Source organism: Mytilus galloprovincialis, chromosome 3, assembly GCF_965363235.1.
Source record: "Mytilus galloprovincialis chromosome 3, xbMytGall1.hap1.1, whole genome shotgun sequence".
NCBI lineage: Eukaryota > Metazoa > Mollusca > Bivalvia > Mytilida > Mytilidae > Mytilus > Mytilus galloprovincialis.
The window spans coordinates 50,726,308-50,742,073 of record NC_134840.1 but is presented as its reverse complement, the minus strand read 5'-3'; the positions used below and the strand labels follow the sequence as shown (position 1 = coordinate 50,742,073).

General features: G+C 31.6%; 1 protein-coding gene across 4 annotated transcripts in view; it reads left to right on the top strand.

Annotated features, from left to right (window-relative positions):
• LOC143068246 (uncharacterized) overlaps nucleotides 1–15,766 on the top strand; it is a 33,966-nt gene that overhangs the window by 2,307 nt on the left and 15,893 nt on the right. For all 4 annotated transcript variants that reach the window (XM_076242151.1, XM_076242152.1, XM_076242150.1 and 1 more), the window contains exons 2-7: nucleotides 6,077–7,845; nucleotides 8,624–8,754; nucleotides 11,279–11,362; nucleotides 11,871–11,938; nucleotides 13,205–13,273; nucleotides 15,430–15,558. In XM_076242151.1, the coding sequence (XP_076098266.1) occupies nucleotides 6,077–7,845; nucleotides 8,624–8,754; nucleotides 11,279–11,362; nucleotides 11,871–11,938; nucleotides 13,205–13,273; nucleotides 15,430–15,558 (2,250 nt within the window). The remainder of the gene's footprint in view (nucleotides 1–6,076; nucleotides 7,846–8,623; nucleotides 8,755–11,278; nucleotides 11,363–11,870; nucleotides 11,939–13,204; nucleotides 13,274–15,429; nucleotides 15,559–15,766) is intronic.

Here is a 15,766-nt window from a genome sequence, read left to right as displayed (position 1 = left end):
TAAAAAATCCATTGCACAAATATAATTTGTACGATCAGAAACCAATGCTCACTGTTGAAAGTTCAGATTCAACTCTTTCTGTGATTGTCATTCATGAGAAGATCTTTTAGGGGTTTATATTGTTAACCTCATAAAATCAAATAGTGGACATATTTCATTTCAACCTGAGAATGAGTGGCTCTTTTTCTTCTAGCAATGTTTATCTTTTGTTAGATGTTGTACTTTCAATGCTTTTTATAAACAAAGAGATAAATTTTTGAATGTTTGGTATAAAATGTTATATCATTCATCTTCAAAATAAAATTACAGATGATAATGGGAAATATCATAGAATCATGATATAAATTAAAAGGACAGAAGAAAACACAACACATCTTTGATTAAAATTGAAACTGTAAAGGATTAAAAGTCATATTGACCTTTAAAATTCTCTATTCTCAAAACAAATACACCACTACACCACTGAAACATCTCAAAATGTCTGAATAGAGCCTGTTCTACATTGTTAAGTTGACTCCAATATACTTTTTAGCTCACCTGGGCCTGGCCAAAAGGGTCAAGTGAGCTTTTCCCATCACTTGGCGTCCTTCGTAGTCCGTCGTCATTAACTTTTACAACAATCTTCTCCTCTGAAACTACTGGGCCATATTTAACCAAACTTGGCCACAATCATCACTAGGGTTTGTAGTTTAAAAATGTGTCCGGTGACCGGGCCAACCAACCAAGATGGCCACCAAAGCTAAAAATAGAACATAAGGGTAAAATGTAGATTTTGGCTTATAACTCTGAAATCAAAGCATTTTGAGCAAATCTGATGTGGTAAAATTGTTTATCAGGTCAAGATCTATCTGCCCTGAAATTTTCAGATTAATCAGACAACCGGTTGTTGGGTTGCTGCCCCTGAATTGGTAATTTTAAGGAAATTTTGCTGTTTTTGGTTATTATCTTGAATATTATTATAGATAGAGATAAACTGTAAAAAGCAATAATGTTCTGCAAAGAAAGATCTACAAATAAGTCAACATGACCAAAATGGTCAGTTGACCCCTTAAGGAGTTATTGCCCTTTATAGTCATTTTTTACCAATTTTTCGTAACTTTTTGTAATCCTTTACCAAAATCTTCTCCTCTGAAACTATTATGTCAAATTTAACCAAACTTAGCCACAATCATTATTAGGGTATCTTGTTTTAAAAATGTGTGCGGTGACCCAGCTAACCAACCAAAATGACTGCATGGCTAAAAATAGAACATAGGGATAAAATGTAAATTTTGGCTCATTACTTTTAAACCAAAGTATTTAGAGCAAATCTGACGATGGTTAAATTGTTTATCAGGTCAAGATCTATCTGCCCTGAAATTTTCAGATGAATTGGACAACTGGTTGTTGGGTTGCTGCCCCCTAATTGGTAATTTTTGTCGAGCCTTCGACTTTAGTCGAAAAAGCGAGACTAAGCGATCCTACATTCCGTCGTCGTCGGCGTCGTCGGCGGCGTCAACAAATATTCACTCTGTGGTTAAAGTTTTTGAAATTTTAATAACTTTGTTAAACTATACTGGATTTCTACCAAACTTTGACAGAAGCTTGTTTATGATCATAAGATAGTATCCAGAAGTAAATTTTGTAAAAATAAAATTCCATTTTTTCCGTATTCTACTATAAATGGACTTAATTTTTTTGCGGGGAAACAAAACATTCACTCTGTGGTTAAAGTTTTTAGAATTTTAATAACTTTGTTAAACTATCCTGGGTTTGTACCAAACTTGGACAGAAGCTTATTTATGATCATAAGATAGTATCCAGAAGTAAATTTTGTAAAAATAAAGTTCCATTTTTTCCGTATTTTACTATAAATGGACTTAGTGTTTTTCTGCGGGGAAACAAAACATTCACTCTGTGGTTAAAGTTTTTAGAATTTTAATTACTTTCTTAAACTATCCTGGGTTTGTACCAAACTTGAACAGAAGCTTGTTTATGATCATAAGATAATATCCAGAAGTAAATTTTGTAAAAATAAAATTCTCTTTTTCCGTATTTTACTTATAAATGGACTTAGTTTTTTTCTGCGTGGAAACATTACATTCACTCTGTGGTTAAAGTTTTTAGAATTTTAATTACTTTCTTAAACTATCCTGGGTTTGTATCAAACTTGGACAGAAGCTTGTTTATGATCATAAGATAGTATCCAGAAGTAAATTTTGTAAATAAATAAATCCATTTTTTTCCATATTTTACCTTTAAATGGACTTAGTTTTTCTGCGGGGAACCATTACATTTACTCTGTGGTTAAAGTTTTTAAAATTTTAATAACTTTCTTAAACTATCCTGGGTTTGTACCAAACTTCGACAGAAGCTTATTTATGATAATAAGATTGTATCCAGAAGTAAAGTTTGTAAAAAGATTACTCTGTTTTTTCTGTAATTTAATTTTAAATGGACTTAGATTTTCTTACAATCATTAAATAGTAACAAGAGGAATATTTTTATTGATTTTTTTCCTCATTGTTGTTGAGCCTGCGATTTACAGCAAAAATAGGCGAGACACTGGGTTCCGCGGAACCCTTACAAATTTTTAAAGAAATTTTGCATTTTTGGTTATTATCTTGAATACTATTATAGATAGAAATAAACTGTAAACAGCAATAATGTTCAGCAAAGTAAGATCTACAAATAAGTCAACATGACCAAAATGGTCAGTTGACTCCTTAAGGAGTTATCGCCCATTATAGTCAATTTTTAACAATTTTCACTAATTTGGTAAATTTTTTAAAGTTTTTACATCTAAAGGGCCAAGTTTATTGTCGAGCCTTCGACTTTAGTCGAAAAAGCGAGACATAGCGATCCTACATTCTGTCGTCGTCGTCGTCGGCGGAGTCCACAAATATTCACCCTGTGGTTAAAGATTTTGAAATTTTAATAACTTTCTTAAACTATCCTTGAATTGTACGAAACTTGGACAGAAGCTTGTTTATGTTCATAAGATATTATCTAGAAGTAAATTTTGTAAAAATAAAATTCCATTTTTCTGTATTTTACTTATAAATGGACTTAGTTTTTTCTGCCAGGAAACATTACATTCACTCTGTGGTTAAAGTTTTTAAAATTTAAATAACTTTCTTAAACTATCCTGGAAATGTACAAAACTTGGCCAGAAGCTTGTTTATGATCAGGAGATAGTATCCAGAAGTAAATTTTGTAAAAATAATATTCTATTTTTTCCGTATTTTACTTATAAATGGACTTAGTTTTTTTCTGCCAGGAAACATTACATTCACTCTGTGGTTAAATTTTTTAAAATTTTAATAACTTTCTTAAACTATCCTGGAATTGTAAGAAACTTGGCCAGAAGCTTGTTTATGATCAGAAGATAGTATCCAGAAGTAAATTTTGTGAAAATAAAATTCCATTTTTCCCGTATTTTACTTATAAATGGACTTTTTCTTCCAGTTAACATTACATACAGGCTGCAGTTAAAGTATTTAAAACATTTTTAAGATTCTTAAACTAGCCTGGATTTTTACCAAACTTGGACAGAAGCTTCTGACAATCAAAAGATAGTATCGAGAGGAATAATTTTATTGATTTTTTTCATCATTTTTGATGAGTGTGTGATTAACAGCAAAAGTAGGCGAGACACTGGGTTCTGCAGAACCCTTACAAATTTTTATATATAGAGAAAATTGTAAGTACCAAGAATGATCAGTAAAGTTAGATCTTCAAACACATCACCATCAGCAAAACACAATTTTGTCATGAATCATCTGTGTCCTTTGTTTAATATGCAAATAGACCAAGGTGAACGCTAGTTATATTTCTACTCAGATTTTCAACATTTTATCAACTGTACAAATGTATGTGAACCTAAAAATGAAAAATGTATATAATATGCAAAATAATTTGAAGCACTGTTTTTGTTTTGTTTATAAAATACAGTTTCAGGTGTGTGTAATAATTTTAATAAAAGCTTTCTGAAGGTATTTGATAGGACCTCATTCATGAGGGCTTGAGAAATTGTCACTAATTTTCAATCCGCTTTTCTGTTGTTCAAGGTTTGATGTAGGCTGCTGCTTGAACAATGTAAATAACATACAAAGACTATTTACCTTGCTATTGTGACTGTGTCATCCTGATATATATAGAATATCACTTTATTCTGAAACAATGAAACAAAATAAAATACACTAACACAAAACTTTAAAAAGGGTGCTAACTTGTTTGGGGCAATTTGCCAAACATGAATGGGAGTGAACATGTTTTTCGGCAAACAGACCATTGATTAAGAAAAAGTTCTTTGCAATAATGACAACTTTCAGTGAAAAAATTGAGTGTTAAGATTTATAAAACATAAAAAATGTTTTCAGAATATCACTTTATTCTGAAACAATGAAACAAAATAAAATACACTAACACAAAACTTTAAAAAGGATGCTAACTTGTTTGGGGCAATTTGCCAAACATGAATGGGAGTGAACATGTTTTTTCGGCAAACAGACCATTTCATAATACACTTTCTACCATATAGCTAACTAGAACACACCCGCGAAATCGCCAGCATACAGCCTGTGAACAGTTGTAGGATGATTATTTGTAAAAGATATTATGTATTGAGAATTTCATAAAAGGTATCAAAAGCCCTCTCCCTTTTTCCAAAGTCCAAAATTTGTTTCCTCTCTGTTAAGTTCAATTGTTTTCGTGTTTCTGGCCTCAGACTACAATTATTCTTCTCCTTTGCTACAATGATCTCTTGGTAAGGTAAAAGTCAAATTGAATTTAAAATTTGCACCGCTTCAAACATGAAATAAATGTAACTGCTTATATATAGATCATTATAAAATATGCTTCTAGGACAATCCATCAGTGTCTTTTCTATTGAGAGCCTTATTAACATGCCAATGGTAGGATATGAATCTTGTATAAATGACTAAGACCGACTAAGACTAATTTGAGGGGTGGTTGGAGGGGTCCTGATCTAAAAATCCTGGTCTTAAAATCATGAAATCCCGAGATGCAGAATTTAAAGAAATTCATATCCCGAAATCCCGAAATCGAAAAATATATTCCCGGATTCTGTAAGGATCAATCCCCAAATCCCTTAAATTCACCCGATCCCGACGTCCCAAAAAAGGTCATGCCTCCCTCTAATCTTAACCCTACTTTCATTTTTGCCAAACAATTACTTTTACTTTCAACAATAAATATTTATGCCCCATTTATGGGCATTATGTTTTCTAGTCAGTGCATCCGTGGGTTCGTTTGTTTGTTCGCCTGTCCGTCTGTCCCGCTTAGGTTCAAGTTTTTGGTCGAGATAGTTTTTATGAAGTTGAAGTCCAATCAACTCGAAACTTAGTAAATATAGTGCCGATGTGGCATCCATGTACTATGGACACATTCTTGTGTCCACATGTTTTACTTATTTTAATATACATTGTATATGCAACTGGTATGACCCCTTAAATAGTAAACATTTCAAAGAAAACAGTAGACAGAATTCAGAGTCTCTATATATTAAAGTAGTATAAACGTAGTTTACATGTAGATAAAAGCGAAAAATAATTGCCTCTCTAAGGAGGTATAATAGTTGTGGTTCTTCTAAACACCATGATATGGAGAACGCTCTGATTGGCTTATTTATTTTTCATTTTTGTTAACTATCATATGATTTGTTGTACTTGTGCATGTTTCAAATCGGAAGTCTTATCTATGTCTAAAAGTCAGTCTGATGACGGAATCAATATCCAGTTTCCTTCTTTGTCGTTTTTCTCCTAAAATAACTCAATCTGAATAATCATAAGAATGGGTGACAAATGCGACTATGCGTGATACCTATAGAACACAGAGGCATGATGATAAATTTATCGTTGAAGGAAGAGAAGCGACACACAAAATGAGGTCTTTTCTTTTAATAGTATAGATGAGCTAAAAATACATTTAGCTCAATAATGATAAAGGATGCTTTGCCAAAATAAAGCTATAGCAACTTATCACTAATATATGTATACATGTACTTTGTGAAGTTAAAGTTAGACTATTATACATTTTGTAATTCTTTACCAGAATTTTTTATTATCTTTTTAAGGATATGAATACATCAGGTGGTGCTGAAAAAGTTGAACAAAAAGTGATGGAACAAGATATCCAGAAGGAAAATGAGACATCTGTACCAAGTCTGCCAGATGAAATTGAATCTGAAAAGTGTTCAGAAAAAATATCAAAGTCTGAATCAAAAATAGAGGAAGAGACGACACCTGTTGACATTAGTACTGATATAACAAATAGTATAAAGGCTGATGAAATAAAGTACAATGATTGTTCTGAAAAGGAATGTGAACAAGTGATAAAAGAACAATCAAAATCTCAATTAGGCTTATCTGAAAATACTCAAAAAAGTGAATCCCCTGATCCTATTGCTTTACAAAAAACTCCTCATATAGATCATGGTATGGATATTGAGACTTCAAGTTTGAGTACTGCTGATAAAAGCAATATGAACCCAGTCACAGACAGTGATAAAATATCTATGGCTAATAAAGTTACTATTGATACTGGTTCAGATCATGGTCAATCTGAAAATACTGATAGTAGAGTTAGTACTGTTACTTTAAAAAATGACAACCAAGAAAAGATAAACATTCCTGAAATGATTGAATCTACTAATGAGACCAGATCTGAATTAGGACTTTTAGGGAAAAATGACATGATGCAATCAAAAGAAAGTACTGTATGTGTAAATGCAGAACTTACTAAAACCGCAGAAAATGAGGAAAAAGAAAATACTGTTGAAAAAGGCAGTTCAAAAGTTGCGGATTCACAAAAGTTGGAAGCTTCAAGTGAGACTGACAGTCCATGTACTACTTTTCAAAAGGATGAAAGTGAGACTGACAGTCCATGTATTACTTCTCAAAAGGAAAAGTCTGACGGTAATTTGAAGGAAATAGAAAAAGGCAAACACAATTACCCTGAATCATACAATATTGGTGAAATTACAAAGGAACAAGCTATTGTAGCAGACAAACCTGAAGATAACATTTCTAGTGTTCAAAATAAAGCCCTAAATATAACTCAATGTGATGTACAAATGTCACCAACTTGTTCTAGTAAAAATGTAGAACAAGATTTATCAAATACTTCTGGTTCCGTTAATGACCAAACTTCTAATTCTGGTTCTGTTTATGACCAAACTTCTAGTTTTGGTTCCTTTAATGACCAAACTCCTAATTCTGGTTCCCTTAATGACCAAACTCCTAACAAGATTACTGTAAAAGATGTTCAAAACGAATCCTTGGAAAATAAATCTAATTTGAAAAACCCAGATATGTCTAACAAAGATGGAGAAGAATCTGAAATGGAAATAGATAAAATTGTGTTAAAACCATCTGAAAGTACATCTTTAGATCAAGGTGAAAAAGAGGAAGTTGAGTTGAATCAATTAGAAACCCAATCTTCAGATCATGAAGAAATAGAAAAAATGGAGTTGAAACAATCAGAAACTCAATCGTTAGATCAAGAGTCAAATGCTAAAGATCTTCAGTCTGACATATCAGATGATGAAGACAGCAGAAATGAAACAGACAACAATGGAGAAAAAAATCTGAATACAAGGACTGAGTATGATTCATTTTTGTTCTCAGAAGATTCGTCATCAACTTTCATGCCAGAAAGAAAAATTAATGGTATGGAGGTAGATGCTGCACTGATATCAGAGTCTAGTTGTTCAGAATATCCACCAAGCCTTGATACACCAGGGCCACCCACACCAGCTTCTTGTACCGTTGATACTGGATCCACAGGGCCGACTCCCGCTAAAAGATCTAGACAGGGAAGTACAGATACACTACGCTATAAACAGTAAGAATCATAGCTCATCTGGACAGAGTCCAATATAAATACTGCCAGCATTTTGTAAATAGGCAAAATTGCAAGCATTGTGAAAATTAGTTAAAAAAAATTCAAAAATTTTAGTATGAATGCTGCCATATGTTTTCAGGTTTAGAATCAGTTTTGGTACAACTAAAAAAATAGGCAAGTCTGAAGATTAGTATTTCAAAATTTCAGATAAAAAAAAAGATCCATTTTAATTTTGCATATTTTTAAAAGTGCAATGTTGCTTTTTGTCAATGAGTCAGATAATTAAGTAGCAAGGGTTTTTGATGAAAAAATAAAAAAAAATAATAGAAGAATGTGTCTGAGGACACAAATGCAAAGCTTTGCAAACTTTCTGATGTTAAAAAAGGGACATTACTCTTAAATGGTAAATCACTCACAGCCTTAATTTGACCTGTGTACAACTGTACGTGACTCACTGCCCTTATTTGAAGTCTGTCTGCTAGTTTTGTTTCCTAACATTGTGTATGAGGTGCATATTATTTGGATGAGGAAAACTAAAGTAAGAGTGCAGAAACGAAAATGGGATGAACAGAAGGACAGTCGAGGGTATATTTTAGATGTTAATGCCCCCAATTACAATGGCAGGACATATAAAATCAGCACACCAACATGGAAAGATATACCAGTAGTAGATATATTTTGATGTTCATGAACAATTTTTTTTTATAAATATGCTAGCAATGTACTAAAGTTAACATAATTTTAAGACACCTGCTTTGAATTTGTTCCTTTTTTTCAGTCCAGTATTTCCTGCCAGTAAACTGTTTGAATACCAGTGGTCACATGATGGGGCGGTAGCTGATTGGTTCTTTTTACAAGAACAACTTAGTGAATTTTTAGATGTCAAATCATTTAGAAGAAAATTTCCAGGTATATATTAGTTTATGAAATATCATTTGTATTAGTAAAATTCTTTGTTAGAATAGATATATTTATGATTCATCATATAAATATGATTCACTTCAAATTGTTTTGACTGGTATTGATTAAAGGAAAACTATGATGTATATCACAGGCATTGTTGATTATTTTCTATTAAATTGATTAAAATTCATAACTTTAAGCAAACATAAATTATTTACAAAATAAATTCAATTTCAACACCTTTGTATGGGATCAGCTCGCCTGACAGTGTGCAGCAAAGCTTTAATTTGATGAAAGACAAATGCCATGCATAAATGTTCATCAGTGTTACTGTCTGCCTAGGCCGCTGCAGGTAACAAAAACAATTTTCATTATGTACGCAAATAAATATGAATCAAATAAAGATTCTGTTCTTACACACATTATTATTCACATTAATAAAAAAAAACACATGAAAAATACATTAAGTCGGGATGGGAGGGTGGGAAACTTTACTGCACCAAAAGCAAACCTCGAATGACAATATCTTTAATTCACAAAACCGCCAAAAGTATAGCACGAAATATTTTAAATGACCTTATTCAAATATTATGGTCAGTTCTAACTCGACCAATGAAAAACATTTAACCTCAGTGTTTTCCATTCGGCATTTAAGCCGGGTGTGCCGACCACCTTTCGATTTTAGGAGGTGGTCGGCTTTTTTTTCAAATTTCGGATTTTTTTCAGTTCCGTACCGTTAAAATTTGAATACTAATCGCGCCTCGCTGATTTGTTTTCATTGACAAAGATGGCGTCCAATCGTCAAATTTCAATGTTTTCATTTATCAATCGGGGTACAAGAAAGGCAGATGACGATGATGATAAAGAAAATACTAGACCAAATAAGTTAAATAAAATTGATAGTAATGTTGAAGTTGTGGAAATTGAACAAAAATCAACCAAACAACGGAAAAGACACGCAAGTGAAGACAAATATGAGCAAGACTTCAAATGGCTTATAGTCACAGAGGAAGGATACTACTGTTCTATGGGCCAAAAATACGTCACAAAAGCAAGAAACAGGACATAAAATTGTAAATGAAAGAAGAGAGAAAAGAGATAAATTGTTGAAAAAAATCAAATCAAAGAATATTTGACAATTATAGCGAACCCTATGATAGTTTTCCATAGATTCACCTGCAAGTTACCTGTCCATTTAAACTTTTGTAAGTTCTATTGTCCCATCTAACAAATACAACAGGTATTGTTCTCTGTATAGTTTATTCACTGGGACCTTTAAATTTCTTCTAGGAGAAATATATCACTCATTGATTAATTTACCTGACCAAAAAATTATCTCCTTTTTTATTGAAATACTTCTATAAACTCACATAAACTGTATGCAATATTGTATTTATTCAATATATCATTAATATATTTTCAATCTGTTCAATATAAAATCCAGTTTAATAATAAAAAGTTTATTTCAGACACATTTTTTAGTATTTTCCAATGAATTTGCATGTTTTTGTTGTTGTTCATTTATAGACTTATGTTTATGAAGACCTAGTTAATTTAAAAATAATAATATTCAAATTTTTATTTATCAAACACACAAAAATATTGAATATTTGATCAGAAATCAACTTTTAATTTTTGAATCAGTATTAATATTAAACACATTAAAAATGAGTTATTTGTATTGAATAAATACAACACATGCAGTTTTATGAGTCCTTACTTAGTATTGGTATAAGTATTTTTTCATCATTGACAGTTCAATTTTTTGTTCAGGTAAATTAATCAATGAGTGATATATTTCTCTTGGAAGAAATTTAAAGGTCCCAGTGAATAAACTATACAGAGAACAATACCTGTTGTATTTGTTAGATGGGACAATAGAACTGCCAAAAGTTTAAATCGACAGGTAACTTGCAGGTGAATCTATGGAAAACTATCATAGGGTTCGCAATAATATGACTACGTCTATTTATGTTTGTTCAAATCCATTAAATGTGAATATTATACTAATCTTTATTTTTGTGACCCCCACGTGCACCCACAGTAAATTAAAAAAAAAAACGGGTGGACATTTAAAAAAAACCCATCCGGTTGCAAGTGATTTTTTTAAAACACCCACCTTCCCTTAGTGAAAAAAGGAAAACACTGAACCTATTATATACTTTCAAACACGTGTAAATTTATAAACAAATACACGTGGTAATGTTTACATATATACCAGTGAACATAACTTTAATATATTTTTATTGTCCATTGACTGACACTTTTGCATAATTTACTAGTCAAAGTGTTGACATTTTAACTTCATAATTTACAATATTCGATTGGAAATAAACACAGGAAAGACATATCTTTGTGTCAACAGTTAATTGAATAATGAAATATGAATTTTCATTTCAGTATTGATAGAATTTATTACATACAACAAATGTGTTTAAAGTCCTGCTGTTTCATTTAAAATTATGAATATATTTTTTTAGTTTTGCTTACCATTTTTATGTTCATTATAAATGATCTTTAATTTTAAAAGAGCTAACAAGGAGACCAGTGGATATGAAAGAAAGAGAATATCTGAGAGACAGATTGGTTGTCACTGAAACACAATGTGATTTAGGTTTGTAAAATTGTCTACCTCTAGTAAAATATATAGTATAACCTTACACATGATATAAAAATGATTTTGAGGACGTTGAGCAACCAACAATCAATCAATCAATAATTTCAATGACATTAAAATTACAAGAAGCTTGTTTCCTATAACACTATAACACCTGCAGTAAAATAATACCATCATACAGCATTCAAAGCGTTTGCAAAATGAATGAGAAGATTATGCACTTCCACAAGCAACAATAATCAATTCACTTTACATTGATAATAAAATTTGACTTTCTGTTTTTTAAAACACATATTTTGCTTCCATTTCTTGAAAGTGTCGGTGATCAATGGGTTGATAAACAAACTTCAAGCTTATTACTGAAAAACATTCACCTTTTATTTATCAGGTCAATTCAAGGTACAGTATGAAATTATATTTGTTAATTTACATCAAGTCCCAGTCTTAAATTCTACCCAATTATGATAAATGTAGATATTATAGATTTATTGAATTTATACAACAGGTTTGACTGCTGTAAGAAGTGAAGAAGTCTTAGATATGATGGCAAGGGACTATCCAGAAAAATATCGAGTGAGTATGCTAATACAGTCAGAAAAAAATAAAGTTACACAATAATTCTTTAGCAATAAAGGAGGATTTAGAATTTGCTTTTAAAAAACAGGAAAAAACAACCTTAACTGTTGTAAAAATGTGAAATATTTGTGCTGACCAGGCTTTTTTATACAACTTTTCATTGTACTTGAATTACAAAAATGTGTGCTTGAAACATCAAATCCAATATTTTGATCTTTAGGTTTCTGGGTCTTAGTATCATAATCATATTCAAAAGAATTTAACTGCAAGGCCTGCTATTGAGACTCATAGCTTGGACAAGATAATAGTTGAGTATTTCTATGAACATACTACGCACAACATAACTTGAAGTCTTGTCCCATACAGTTGGATACCTAACACATCAGTTATATTCCCTGATAGCTAAAATAAAGGTTAGCAGTCTAGTTGTACCGTGAGGAAATGTCCTGCAGGTGAATAGATAACAAAATAACAAAGGTTAGCAGTCTAGTTGTACCGTGAGGAAATGTCCTGCAGGTGAATAGATAACAAAATAACAAAGGTTAGCAGTCTAGTTGTACCATGAGGAAATGTCCTGCAGGTGAATAGATAACAAAATAACAAAGGTTAGCAGTCTAGTTGTACCGTGAGGAAATGTCCTGTAGGTGAATAGATAACAAAATAACAAAGGTTAGCAGTCTAGTTGTACCGTGAGGAAATGTCCTGCAGGTGAATAGATAACAAAATAATAAAGGTTAGCAGTCTAGTTGTACCGTGAGGAAATGTCCTGCAGGTGAATAGATAACAAAATAATAAAGGTTAGCAGTCTAGTTGTACCGTGAGGAAATGTCCTGCAGGTGAATAGATAACAAAATAATAAAGGTTAGCAGTCTAGTTGTACCGTGAGGAAATATCCTGCAGGTGAATAGATAACAAAATAACAAAGGTTAGCAGTCTAGTTGTACCGTGAGGAAATGTCCTGCAGGTGAATAGATAACAAAATAACAAAGGTTAGCAGTCTAGTTGTACCGTGAGGAAATGTCCTGCAGGTGAATAGATAACAAAATAACAAAGGTTAGCAGTCTAGTTGTACCGTGAGGAAATGTCCTGCAGGTGAAGAGATAACAAAATGTCCAATCTTTTCATGTGTAAAACATCTGTGTTCAAATTTGAAATTAGGACTTGTCTTGCAGTTTTACCATTTCCAGATCTTTGCATATGATTTTGTAAGTAAAAGGTAAAACAATATATATTATATGGTATCTATTTTTTTCTCTTTCACAGCAATATAGTGAAATCATCCATGAGAGAGAAAAACAGAAGAAGATAGATAAACATAAAGAATATGAAGTGGTATGTTGATAAAATGAAATTATCATTAATGAGAAAACTTCTGGTTCATATAGTGGAAAATGCACTCATCTCAATAACTGAATGTTATGGTTTTACCTCAGTACAAGATCAGAATAGTCAGCTGATTGTTTGGTATTAATTTAGTGTTGTCATATTCAAAAGAATAGAATTGGGGACTTTTGAATATTCTATATGAGAGAGATTGTAGACAGAGTTATACCCCCTCCTAACCACTTGTTAATCAGGTATATATCTCAACAACTGCATTAATGTCTGATGTGTTTGGATCAACTCGTTGACTTTTGAATATTCTCTATGAGAGAGATTGTAGACGTAGTTATACTCCTCCTAACCACTGGTTAATCAGATAGGTACCTGACTACAGCATTAATGTCTGATGTGTTTGGATTCACTTGTGGTCTATTGAATATTCTCTATGAGAGAGATTGTAGAAAGAGTTCTACCCCTCCTAATCACTGGTTAATCATTTGTTTTTCCTTTAATCTACATGATATAGAAACAGTAAGGATCTCTTGGCTTTCTTTATCTTGTCCTGTTCTCTAAGTGGGAATCTCACCAGGGATGTTCTCATCTCATTTATTTCTTTGTCTATTTAGGAATTTTCAGACTTTTGGTTATCTCTGCAACTTACCAAGACCTAAAGGGATTTAAAGCATGGTGACTGGTTTGAGTTTATGTCCATTGTTTATGAAGGCCCTGCACATAGTGACTTCTGGCTATCTATTTTTGTCGAGCCTTCGACTTTAGGCGGCGTCCACAAATATTCACTCTGTGGTTAAAGTTTTTGAAATTTTAATAACTTTCTTAAACTATACTGAATTTCTACCAAACTTGGACAGAAGCTTGTTTATGATCATAAGAAAGTATCCAGAAGTAAATTTTGTAAAAATAAAATTCCTTTTTTTCCGTATTTTACTTATAAATGGACTTAGTTTTTCTGCGAGGAAACATTACATTCACTCTGTGGTTAAAGTTTTTAAAATTTTAATAACTTTCATAAACTATCCTTGATTTGTACCAAACTTGAACAGAAGCTTGTTTATGATCATAAGATAGTATCAAGCAGAAAATTTTGTAAAAATAAATTTCCACTTTTCCGTATTTTACTTATAAATGGACTTAGTTTTTTTGCCAGAAACAAAACATTCACTCTGTGGTTTAAGTTTTTAAAATTTTTATAATGTTCTTAAACTATCCTGGATTTCTACCAAACTTAAACAAAAGCTTGTTTCTAATCATAAGATATTATTCAGAAGTAAATTTTGCCAAAAAAAAAAAATCACTTTTTCTGTATTTTACTTATAAATGGACTTAGTTTTTCTTCCAGTTAACATTACATACAGTCTGCAGTTAAAGTTTATAAAATATTTATTAGATTCATAAACTATCCTGGATTTTTTACCAAACTTAGAAGCTTCTTTCAATCAAAAGACAGTATCGAGAGGGAAATTTTTATTGATGTTTTTCCTCATTTTTGTTGAGTCTGCGATTAACAGCAAAAGTAGGCGAGACACTGGGTTCCGTGGAACCCTTACGAATTTTTCTCAGGAACTACATTACAATACAAGGATTTCTGAAATTTGGTCTCAAGGTTTATAGAAGTCTGCTATACTGTGTGATGTGTTTTCAGATTCATCACTCGACAACTTCCTGTTTACCGAATACTTGTATGATATTACACATGATAACCAAGTTGAAAATTTTCTTCACATTTTTTGTCAGGAACTACAATAAAAGGATTTCTGAAATTTGGTTTCAGGGTTTATATAAGTCTGCTATACCATGTGATGAGTTTTCAGATTCATCACTTGACAACTTCCTGTTTACCGAATACTTGCATGATTTTAAACATTATAACCAAGTTGAAAATTTTCGTCATATTTTTCTCAGGAACTACAATACAAGGATTTCTGAAATTTGGCTTCAGGGTTTATACAAGTCAGCTATACTGTGTGATGTAATTTGTTTCCAGATTCATCACTCGACAACTTCCTGTTTACCGAACACTTGAATATTTATACACTATTTAAATTATCCACTTGGGGCGTGGTATCATCAGTGAACAGTAGCTCACAGCACTTGTTATTTCTAGTAACAATGTAGACAACACTTACATATTCTATTATTTTTTTTAGCCAAAATTGGAGAAAGACAAAATGAAACTATACATGCAGAAAGCTATGAGGTCAGCCTCAGAATGGAATGCTGGTTTTATTAAAGAAAGGAAGACAGAAAGAAGAGCTTATTTTGATCAACAAACCTTTGTAAGAGTATTGACAAATTATACAATAATTTATTTTTTTTTAAATTCAGTTTTATTTTTAAAGTCATAAGAAACCTCAAATTAAAAAAAATAATGCATATGTTTTTTTATAACTCAATGGATAGTTTTCATTATAAAACTTATGTATATATACTTTTTTCTGAAGCAAATTCTTTAATTTATTCATATTTAGAAGAAGTTTACTTTAT